This window comes from Typopeltis vanoorti, chromosome 6 (assembly GCF_054136105.1).
Source record: "Typopeltis vanoorti isolate ZY-2024b chromosome 6, IOZ_Tvanoo_1.0, whole genome shotgun sequence".
Lineage (NCBI taxonomy): Eukaryota > Metazoa > Arthropoda > Arachnida > Uropygi > Thelyphonidae > Typopeltis > Typopeltis vanoorti.
The window spans coordinates 100,565,817-100,577,870 of NC_143554.1; the positions used below are offsets into that span (position 1 = coordinate 100,565,817).

Consider the following 12,054-nt stretch of genomic DNA (forward strand, 5'->3'; position numbering starts at 1 on the left):
ACGCCATGAAACATGGAGTGTTTGAAGGACATAATAACGGATAAGTAAGGATAAATCAAGTAGGAACGAAATGGATGAACAGCATCTTCAAGCAGTAGAAGCAATGAAACAGATGAAAAATCACTTTGCAGAGATATGTGATCCAAGTACAGATATTGCAAGAACAAATGTGCAAACACGGAGATGGATGTGGAAACAGATGTGTAGGATATTACAGAATCTTGGTCCGATTACTGCATTAGGATTAGATAAGATAAGCGCTTGTATGACAAGAATGTGCTAAGGAACAGGCAAAATTGTTTATTTTGAGTCTACGCTGTGGCGAGGCTCCAAGGAAATATATATAGAGGAAGTAATCCAGTTTCTAAAAGAGACTCCATTAGAAACATGTCAAACCATCGACCGATCGTCATCATGTACTGTACCAGTGTTTATATTTTATGAGTCTTTGGGTGTCTTAAAATTTGCACTATCACCCCCCCCCCCCCAGTGAAATGTTCTGATTGTTAGAAATGTAACTACTTCATTGGGAAAGCACCCCCCCCCCCCCCTTGCCGCATTCAACATTGGTAAGCTAGTTTCAAATCACAACACGAAGTATTCGTGTGTGTGTGTGTGTGTGTGTGTGTGTGTGTGTGTGTGTGTGTGTGTGTGTGTGTTCTTTTCAAAACTTATGTGTTCCTCGTGAGCTCAGTAGTAAATTTAATTTTAATTTTAATTTTAATTTAAGTAGTATAATATTTTCGTTGTAGTCATTTTGTTACTAAATGTATATAATGTAACTAAAGTCACAAAAACTACGCTGATCGTTCCTAAATAAAAGTAAAAAATAAATAAAATGAAACGATGAATATTAAAAAGGACACCAAAGAAATTCACATAAAATATTTAACAAGTATTTAACAATTGGAAGAACGACGGTACATTGCGCCCTTCGATTGGAATAGGCCTAAGTTCGATTCTCGTCGCGACGGGAGGAATCTTAATCTGGTCGATTTCAATCGATGGTGAGTTAGCCGATCTCATAGGGGGGTAGCAGGGTTTTTTCTCCCGGAAACTCGGGTTTTTCATCCCGCATACATACAAATCGGCCCTTCAGAACACACGCAATTTACAGACAAAAATTACTAGTGGTGTTGGAGGTGGGCGGTAGATGGCGTTGATTCGTAGTAGAGGTAAGGTGTAGAGATAGTTGAAGATGTCCTCCCGCGATGAGTCTTCGGACTCCTTGGAGGTATCAGGAATAATAATAATAATAATAATAATAAGTAGCAGACAAAAATGAAACGTTTTTATACAGAGCGAGTCCTTTTTAGGACTTCCATGGTAACATGGCAATGCTGTAGCCAATGAAGTTTTAACTGAGGCTCGGCTATTGCCGTTACCCAGCCATGACTAGAGCTTTTTAGCTCAACAACACCCCATCCGCACAGATTTTCTTCATTCAGATGACGGGATAAAGAGTCAAGGACTCAGTCCATCGCCCAGTTCTTTTCAGAACTATTCGTATAAGAACTATAAGAACGTTTTCATACAGTGTAGTGCGCCACCTATACCAAATATGAAATCTCGAGATAATTTCCATTAATTAATGAACACAAAAATGAATACTTTTGATTGAACACGAACTGAAATAATAACAGGAATGATCTCCGAGTTAAACACAGACATGTGACCATGTCTATAGCCGGATTCAAATCGGAAAATTAATATCCGATTAGTTATTTGAAATATTTGACTCCTCCTGCTGATTTATCTCCTTCTTTCTGTTTCAGGAAGTGTAATTCAAGTGATAGGCAGTGACAGGCCGAAGTCTCAAAGGTCTCGAATTAGCAACTTAAAAGGAGATAAGGAGCTGGTACGACAATGTTTTCTCTTCACTAATCACATGTTACTGTGCACTCGAACTTCCGGTGGAAAACTTCATCTCATTGAGGTAAGAGACTGCGTTTCCTTCTTATAAATAAATGTTTATCTAAAACACTTCATTAAATAGTTTAGAGCATAAAGAATTTCGCATTTGAAGATTAAAAAGAAAGGAATTGATTTTTTTTTAAATTTCATCGTGAGAGATATCCTCCAACGAACTGAAGATTTTTTTTTTAAATCTTGGAAATGCGTAAACATCGATCACGTAAAAAAGAACACAAAAATGTGTTCCTTTATACTTTAAAATGTTAACTTCGGTAATACGCAGAATTCTTCTTTTTGCCACTCCTTGATGAACTTAAATCTCCTTGTGGAAGATCAACAAGGAAGATGGGTCCAATTCCTTCTCATGTTGATGTAATCCAGTGATTACACCCTGAAGAACTTCATGTTTAGAACTTCGTTAATCTGTCTGTCGAGCTCCTTCTCATCATCCTTTTCCAGTATCGAAGTTCGAATGGCCTCAACTTTGCTTCTTTAATGCAGAGATCAAACAGTCATCGATTAAGAGAATACCCTTATCATCTTTAGATATCCTTGCTGTTTTCGTTTTGCTGTTTGGTGGTTTTGTATTTGGTGCTTGTAGAGATTCAATATGAACCTTCTATCTCTCCAATCTACCTTTATTGTTTTTAAGATTCGAAACATTTGTTGCAGTCACGACTATCGAAAGATTTCTTCAGATCAAGAAAACTATCAACGTATCTTTATTCTTAGATCTGCTTTTAATAATTGTTCTAAGAAGTAGAATTGCATCTCATGTACCTTCTTGTTTCCTGAATCCAAATTGATCATTGGCGATATATTCAACAGCCTTATTTGTTAATCTCTTTTGTATAATTTTAATATTTTTGAAATATTAGCTTGGCCATTGGCACTTTTACAATATTCACAGAATAAACTTTGAATTTGTTTATTATTCTGGCATATTATTTCCAAATTCTGGATATCTGCGTGCATGTATCCTAATGGTGATTTGGTAGATTTTGCATTTACTCCATCGATTGACTTTCGAAGTACGATTTGCTATTAATATCGGGTATTAAAGCTATTCGTCCAATCCCATATTGGACGAATAGCTAAATTTAAAGGCCTCGTTGCTCGAGTGTAGAACGTGCTGTCCGACGAAACAACCTACTTGGAGGTTTGTAAGTGTTCTTAGGTAGTAGATGAAAGTCATTGGCCGACGGAAAACCATTAATCCCATTATCGGAGTCGGAGGTGTCAACTGGCTTCAAAAGTTTCCATATTTTGTATCTAGATCAAAATCGGAATTATCGAGCTTTAATCCACCTATAGACCTAATACTGATACTATAGAACTGAAGCCTTTAGTGTCATATAAAAAATAAAAAGAAAGAAGAATGTTGGAGAATGATTAATATCGTTTTCCCACTAAACTAAGACAAACTGAATTTTTCATTTAATCATATAAGCTTTGATTAAATGAAAACTTTTGAGTAAATACAACACTGATTAGCTTCAAGTAGGGTAGAAGAGTTAGGCAAGGATGTCGTCTTTCTCCTCACCTGCTTAATATCTATATTGAGGACATCATGCATGTAGCATAAGATGGACAGTACATAGGATTTAGGATAAGCAGCAGCTGGATCAGCAATCTCAGATACCCTGTTCGCATCAGCAGTTGATACAGGCTACCCTGCAATGGAAGCGAAGAACTGGCTTGAATCCTTGGGAAAGTTCATAAGATCAGCAAAATACAGGATTGACTTAACACTAGTAAGACAAATATTTTAATTACGAATGTACCTTAATGGAGAAATAATTGAATAAGTCAGCAAATTCGAGTATCTAATATCCATTATCAATTTGAAGAAGTGTTTTTTTTTTGGGGGGGGGGGGAAGAAGATTAGGAATAGCCAGAACAATAGCTAGAACTTCCCTAAAGCCCGTAAAGACTTATCTATCACTATAGAAACAATACTGATGATTCTGGGTGTGGTTTTGTTTTTCAGTAGCTACTTAAAGATGTGAAACTTGGAACCTAAAGAAGCCTGACAACGATAGCAATTTTTGAAATGTGGTATTATGGAAGACTGTTAAGGATTCATACACCAAAAGGCCACCAAATAAATGAATATTTAAATGGTTCGTTGGGAGTTTAAAGCTCCTTTGATCACTGACAAAAGAAAGCTGGAATACTTTGGACACAGAAAGATTGGAAGGAGACTTCTCAAAAAAAAGTAGCAGAGATAGTAAAAATGTCAGAACCTGTTTTCACAAAAGGAATTCTGACAGAGCATTGTCTGTATAAGCATAACAACTTGTTAAGAAAAAGTAATCAGGCAGCGGGAGTCTGCTTCTCTCTTTGAGTTACTGACTTACCCAAATTTTAGACAGATGCAGCAAAGTAACAAGCCGACGATATTAGAAGACATTTAATTCTCATGGATACATGCATAACGCAATTAATGAATAATGTTGTAACGTTTGGTAAAGATTGATGAGCCTGAACTTTACTCACAGGGACCAAGTGAGAAATTTGCCACGTGCCTGCAGAAACTATCTCCTTTGCAATGAACATCATCGCAGAAACCGGGAATATTAGCGCTAGTAAAATGAATTGGATAAATTCAAATGATCCATTGAGGATTTTTCCAACACCCCATTGTACAAGAGGAAAAACTATTAAATCTTAAGTAAGCCAGAACGTACTCCTTAGAACAGTTAACTTTCACAGAGAAGGAATAACCACAATGATTTGGAAAGAACATCCAAGAAGTCAAACCAGTCTCATGTCTGGTGCATACACTGTTATATGCATACCATATAACAGCGTACCAGATTCCTCACATCCAGAAGAAGATCGTAAAAAATTTTATCCTAAATTCTATTATAATTGGAGATTTTAACACTAAAGCTGCACATTACGCTGATGATTAGCATCTCCGTGAAGTTTTCAAGGTGTTGTGCCCTTCTACTGGAAAAGACCTTAATTTCATCATTACGACCAAAGTAATTCTATATAGATGTTAATAAATCAAAGATGACTTATCTTATCTTATGTAGAAGTAGAGGGGTTCTTTCTACGTAAAAACTCAGGTTTTCTATCACATATACAGGAAAATCGGCCGCAGAACACACGCATATATAGATGGAGGATTAATTCGTGTAGTAATGCCCTCTTGCGATGAATTCTTGGAGTTGTTAAATAATAATAATAATAATTTTTTGGAGGTGTCACGTAATTTGTTTATATTTTATTTTATTTTTATTTTTTTATCATACAGAGTATTTACATACATACAATGAAACATATCATCATATTTTCTGTACAGTACAAAGATTCAGCACAAAATGCAGAATACATTAATTTTTTTTATAAATATGAATATACATTAACTAGCTAAATATTTATACATTGTATACACTATTACAATACAGTAATACAGCACACAATTCTCTAAACAATTCAATAATTATAATAATAATTTTAATTATTATTTTTGAAATTATGATTGTATATTCTGATTGCATATTTACAACACATGATATTACATAATTTACAACAGGTTTAGTTCTTTTTCTTTCTGTATAATGATTATATTATATTCTTTCTTTGGGAGGCATTTCTGATTCCTTCCTCGAAGCTTAGCAGAGCTTATCTGAGGAAGATAATAGATGGCGGTGGTTTCATGGTTATGTTTCTATACTGGTCGTAAGCCACGTGTTGATTTTACTGTTTGTTGATATGTGCTTGGAAGACTTCGACTGCTATTACAGTTTAACTTTTTTTTTCTTAGTAAGCAGGGTTGGATTTAGACATAGTGCGTTTGTTTCTTTGTGTTCTTGTAGTGATAGTTTTTGAGAGGGGGGTTTGTCATAGGTTGTGTGCGTGCGTGCGTGCGTGTGAGGGGAAGAGAGAGAGAGAGAGAAACAGGAATTGCTCTAATTTTCATTCTCGCTATAATATTTATATAGTGCCTGTTTCAGCTCTCTGTATGTTCCTAGGTTTCTGTTGTCGAACGGCAGTTTGTTTATCATATCAGGTACGTAGAAGTTTCGGGTGGCTTTGCCGTGGTAATTGTTGTACTTATATGTTATGTAATTTGTTGACTGTGGTCTTGTTATTTGATATGTTGTTCTGGTTACTCTATAGGTTGTATAGAGTAATACAACCTATAGAGTAATAGGGTTGTACAGATCATCCCTTATTTTGGTATGGTCCTGAATGAACTATGAACTAGAAAAGTAATCCCGTTCATAAGAAATGGAGCTGACAAGTAGGAATTACTTACCAATAATGCTGTCCCAAATATAAAATTGGATTGGAATTCTGCGAAGTAGAATAACCAGAATATACGTCCGTTGGTGAAGAACAATCTGAATTTAGAAAAATATAGATTTACCCTTGACCAGATCTTCACCCTTCACAGAACTGCTTTATTAATTTCAAACAAACATTGGACTCTGTTAATAGAAAACAATACTTACTATTCTATATAATATTATCAAGATATGAATTCCGAACTGTCTAGAATCTTAACAGCATATTATCAGAATACCAAAACAATTGTTCAATATGGAAATATAATGTACGTATTCAGTGTGGAGAGAGGAGTGATGCATGGCTGCACTATCGCCCTTGTTTTATTGTCCCTTTATGAAAGATATTATTAAAAGATACCTCTATGGATTCAATGACTCAAAAAGGGAGGCCACATATCACTTACACCATGTGTCATATCATTCACACTATTTGCACTCACAACCCTCCAAAGGCCAGTCATTCCGGTCATGCATCGCTATATGGGAGAAAAATTACCCCTCACCCTTTCTTGAGGACATTTATTCTCAACTTCCATGGCTGCTCTCTCGTCCTTTGCTCACCATCCATAAAATGAAACATTTCATCCAGTGGTATCCCATATGATCCATTCAAAAGTTGAAGGTTTGTAGGGCTCTATATCACTCCTCGTTCTTCTGTATGCTTGCACCTTTTCCACTGTGTTGGCATCACCTCGGAAACAAAAAGACCGTATCTCAACACAATAATCCAGATGACGTCGTATCAAAGCTTTCTGAAGGGACAAAATAACTTTCTTATTCTTACATCTCAGTGAATGTTTCAGCAGTTATCCTCTGAGTTCTATTCAAGTTTTGCTATATCACTCGTAAATTTCAACTCCTTAGTTGCTAAAACTCCAAGATCCCTCGCCAGATCAATTTATTCTAGAATAATACGGACAAAATATTATGCCATTGGATATCTAATTATACTAAACTGCCTAAAGTTATATTTACTAACATTGAACTAACAGTCATATTCACAGGCCTGCAGTACCGGCATATTTAAATCATTCTGCAAGTACTGAATGTTCAATGTTAGTTACATTTCTGATTATCTTGTCTACTTTTGCATCATCAGCTAATAGCTGTATGTCACCTGTTAAATCCTTCTCAGTATAATTAATATAAAGATTCAATAACAATGGATCTAAGACTTATCCCTGGGGTACGCAACTGGTGCCCTTAGTAGACTCACATCCCCCATACATCATTTTTTGATATCTGTCACTCAACAATCCTCTTATTTCAACGAGTAATTTATGCTCCAATCCCAAACTTATCCTACACCATTCCATGCTGAATCGTATTCAAAGCTTTAGAAAAGTCAGTCTGAAAGTATCATTGTATATTCATCCCCTGGTCTAACTCAACCGTTATCTTATTATAAATTACAGATTCTCTGTCGACTCATTTCTGTATGTGATCCCTTACCATCTTTTCAAAAATCTTCTCAACCACTCGAGAGATACTGATAATTGGATAGCCAGACACATCGGTCTTTGCACTGTTTTTGTATAATTGGATAGCCATACATTCTTTCCACTCCTGTGGGACCTACTCTGCGCTGAGAGTCAAATTATACAGCTAGGTCAAAGAAACAGTCAGTTCAGTTGAACATTCGTCTAGCATCCTTGCTGATATCCCATCATTCCCTACTTCGGAATTCCTATTCAACTTATACAACAGTACTAGTAGACAACTTATACAACTGAGTTTCTTCCTTTAGTGATGAGGTAGTTTTCAACTTCATGTTGCATACACCAGGTTGATTGCTTTTAATAAAACGGGCACTCATTAGTTCATCAATCTCTTCTGAATCTAACACCCACATACTATTCACATTCACGAGAGTTATTCTTTCACATTCGTTCTTTTTTTACTTGCAACATAATGATAGAATTCTTTTCGGTTGTCATTAGTTTGCATCAAACTTTCTTTTCATTCTTATACTTTGGTTTTCGTACAATAGTTGTAACTCTTCTGGCCTCAGCTTTATAATTTTCATTACAGATTTCATCCTTATGCTCACGGTATTCTTTTCACACCTTCTTATGAATCTCTTACTTAATAAGATTGCAGATACATTTTTCTCCAATTCTGTTTATTTTTCGAACTCTCAATACACACAGTATTGCATCAGTTATGTATTTTGTTAATTAAATGCTTCGCATGTACTGCCGATATCCTTATGTAGCAACCGATAGCATGGGATCGTACTTATTATTCTCCTCAGATGGTCATAATTTCCTGAATATTCGGATAATCAAAGGCACCCACGATGATTAATGTTTATTTTGGCGATGCATTTAATCTTTACTAGCAGCTGATCCACAAGTCTACAGCAACAATCCACAATGTAGTCGATCTTGTTAAACCTCATAACAAATAACTTCAACCAGTTAGTACATCTGCCTCTGAGAGCCAGGTTTCACTAACGCCCATTAATCTGAGTACACAACGTATTCAGTAAAACACCAAACACAACCCATTTGTTCCTAATACTCTGGTCATTTGTGTACAGAAATAAGTTACCTCCATGCTTTTCTCTATACTCTCCTCTGCAGTCTGCTTGCCCTAGTTGAACAAATTTCAAATTTCTGTTCATGCAGACATCCTTCCACGTATTTAATAAAGCTAAAACAGATGAACACACAATCATCTTTTCATCATAATCAATTATTAAGCATATTCATATCATTAATATAGTTGCAAATCTTAGTCTATTTTACACAGATTCGCACCATTTCTCCTATGAAACAAATCCAAAACAAATGCAACAATTAGATGTGAACTTCATAGATCACATCAAGTTACCAATCATAATCAGAACGATACTACAACAATTAGAATGGTTCGGGCACATAGTCACATTCCATCACATGATGGGTTGGAATCAATATTGATATTACATAATAAAGTTTGTTTTTGAGCTTGGAGCTTTTTTTTTTTTTTTTTGCTTATTACAGCTGTTGTCGGATGCAGAAACTTCTCCTTTTAATTGCCAGTTTAAGGCGATATTGACGAGTCATTTAAAGCTATTTTATCTGTTTATTCCACACACACACAGTACTACGAATATTTTACCAATCTTGTATTGCTTGCATTCTTTCATATTTTTCAATTAAATAATCTCGTCCGAACATTCTTCTCTAATTAAAGCACTTATTTTAATTAACTTCTTTATTATAAAAAAGTTATTTATCATAAGTAACTGTTTTATTCGCAGGCAATAGGAAAAATTCCTCTCTCTGACGCAACTTTAATCGAAGATCCAAATGAACAGTTTCAATTTACGGTAGAAGATGGTAAGTAGGCTAATACATTAATTATTTTAAAAAAACTTCGTAAATTTGTTAAGTATAAGATTAGTGCTATCGTCATTCGTCGAATACTCTCAGATACGAAGCCAAATTTATAATTTAATTGATGTTCGCATTGTAGCCGAAATATCAATGTATCAAAAAGGATAATTTAGACGAAACAGCCAAAGATATTTCTTATGTTTAAATAGTTTCTGTTTTACAGTATATAAAATTCTGAGAGACTTTAATTCTAATATTAAGAGTATCTTGTGTATGTATATTTATTTATGTTAATATTTCGTCAGCCATAATCTACTGAGGTTATCCGAGTGCTACAGAGACAACACAAATAAGTAGAAATAATTGAAGCAGCTTGCAACATGAAGGATGCAGTTAGAGGCAGGAACTATTAATAGTAATATTATGTAAAAGCACGTAATACATTCAAATTTAACAATTAAATTTGAATGAATAAAAAAGGTTTGAGATATTTATATTCCGATTGACTACTTCCCATATCCATGATACGCAGGCAGAAGCATTTTTATTGAAATCCATTCCAAAGAAATACTTTCCAAATTTGACGAATAAATATCTCATATTTAAAATAAATATAACGAAATTTCATCATTAGGTACCAATGAATCACAGGATCTGGACATAAAGCATGTTCTACTAGATCATCATCATCAAATTCCTGCCATGTACCCTCAAGGGGTGTATAGGATATGATAGTACTACGTGAAAAATTTACATCATTACTAACTTCCTATCTACAATTTTCCTACAAATCAGTCTGTTACTTGTCAAGACTCCAACATTATCAGATCTTATGTTTCTATCTTCCAAGGACCTTTTTACTGTGTCAATCCACCTAGACTTTGGTCGTCCTCTGGGTCGTTTTCCTGCCAACCTGGCAGAGAACACTTGTTGTGCTAATCTTTCCTCGCCCATTCTATTTAAGTGACCATACCACCTGAGATTAGCTCTGTTAACGCATTCCTGGATGCTGACAATGTCAAGTTCTTTCTCAATATCCTCCTTTTTAATATGATATTGCTATTGATGCCATCTGTTCACGCCTCTAATCTTTCTCAGGATTCTCATATCTGCGGTCTCTAGTCTTTGGTAAAGTGTTTTACTTCTGACCCAGCTCTCAGATCCATAAGTTAAAACTGGTTTGAACACTGTCCTATACACCAGGATGTATTACAGCTAATTTAGTGTTCTGACTAATTTCTCCCTTATTCCATATACATTTATTCATTTGACTTCCTACCATACCAGCTTTGTTGTATCTTTTGTCTGTTTCCATATTTAATTTGCCATCTTCACTAAAAAGTGTGCCGAAATAGTTGAAAACTTTTACTTGGTCTATAGGCTCACTATTCAGGATACAGAACATCGAAAACATTGATGTTTCAATGTTCTATCTGTTTTCATTGTCTTTGTCTTTTTATTACTGACCTTCATACCATATCTATTACAACAGCTATTCAATTTAGTCAAGGAATCTTGCAGACGTGTAGCGGATTTATTTAGAAGTATAACATCATCCGCATAAAGTAAAGCGCTGAGATTAACATCTCTAATTTTGATATCATGTTTAATACCACTTTCCTTCATAATGTGATCCATAGTGATCATGATAAACAGTGGAGATAATGTACACCCTTGTCTCACCATCATATTTTGTCTCATACATTAACATCGCATCGCGCTATCTTCCTCTACACCTCAAATTCTAGCTTACAGCTTATGACTCAAATATTGATTATTGCTTGATTATTGATTATTGCTTTGTATAATGTTCCATTCACCCCATATAATTGTAGTGTTTGAAAAGCTTTTCTCTCGACACCTCGTCTTATGCCTTTTCCAGATCTACAAAACTTAAATACAGTTGTTTGTTATATTCCCTATGCTTTCTCAACTATTTTTTTTCAAGTGAAAATCTGAACCTGACACTCTCTATTTGGCCTGAATCCAACTTGTTCTGCACCAAGCATCTCTTCCACAATTCTTCTAGACCGTTTATCAAGTGTACTTGCATAAATCTTACCACTCAGTAGGGAAATATCTTTGTAATTCTCGCATGTAGTTCTATTTCCCTTTTTATAGATGGTACTATGATAGCTCTGTTCCAAATCATCTGGAATTCGATCCTTTAACCAGGCTTTCTGAATTATGTGACGTAGCCACTGCAAAACTATCAAGCTTCCATACGTGAGCATTTCTGGTCGAATATCATCTACTCCTGCTGCCTTTCCACATTTCAGGTCTTTGATGACTTTTTTACTTTAAGTATGAATATGTATTCTTTTTGGGAGTTTTCTACCATCATGCTGACAGTGCTTGTTTCATTTAGCAGTCTTTCAAAATACAGAATATCTTTGCCGCCAGCTTTCATGTCACCTTTATCATCTCTAACTCCTATTACAGCATTCTTTCCTCCATTTCTTAGCTTTTTCAATAGCCTACAGAATATTTTTCCACCTTCCTGATATTTATTT

At 35.1% G+C, this 12,054-nt stretch overlaps 1 protein-coding gene across 1 annotated transcript in view; it reads left to right on the plus strand.

Moving 5' to 3' along the window:
- Nucleotides 1-12,054, plus strand: part of LOC150105752 (ras-specific guanine nucleotide-releasing factor 2-like) — a 294,996-nt gene that overhangs the window by 184,480 nt on the left and 98,462 nt on the right. Inside the window, exons 11-12 of the mRNA XM_090394546.1 lie at nt 1,776-1,936; nt 9,466-9,544. Coding sequence (XP_090250672.1) covers nt 1,776-1,936; nt 9,466-9,544 — 240 coding nt within the window. The remainder of the gene's footprint in view (nt 1-1,775; nt 1,937-9,465; nt 9,545-12,054) is intronic.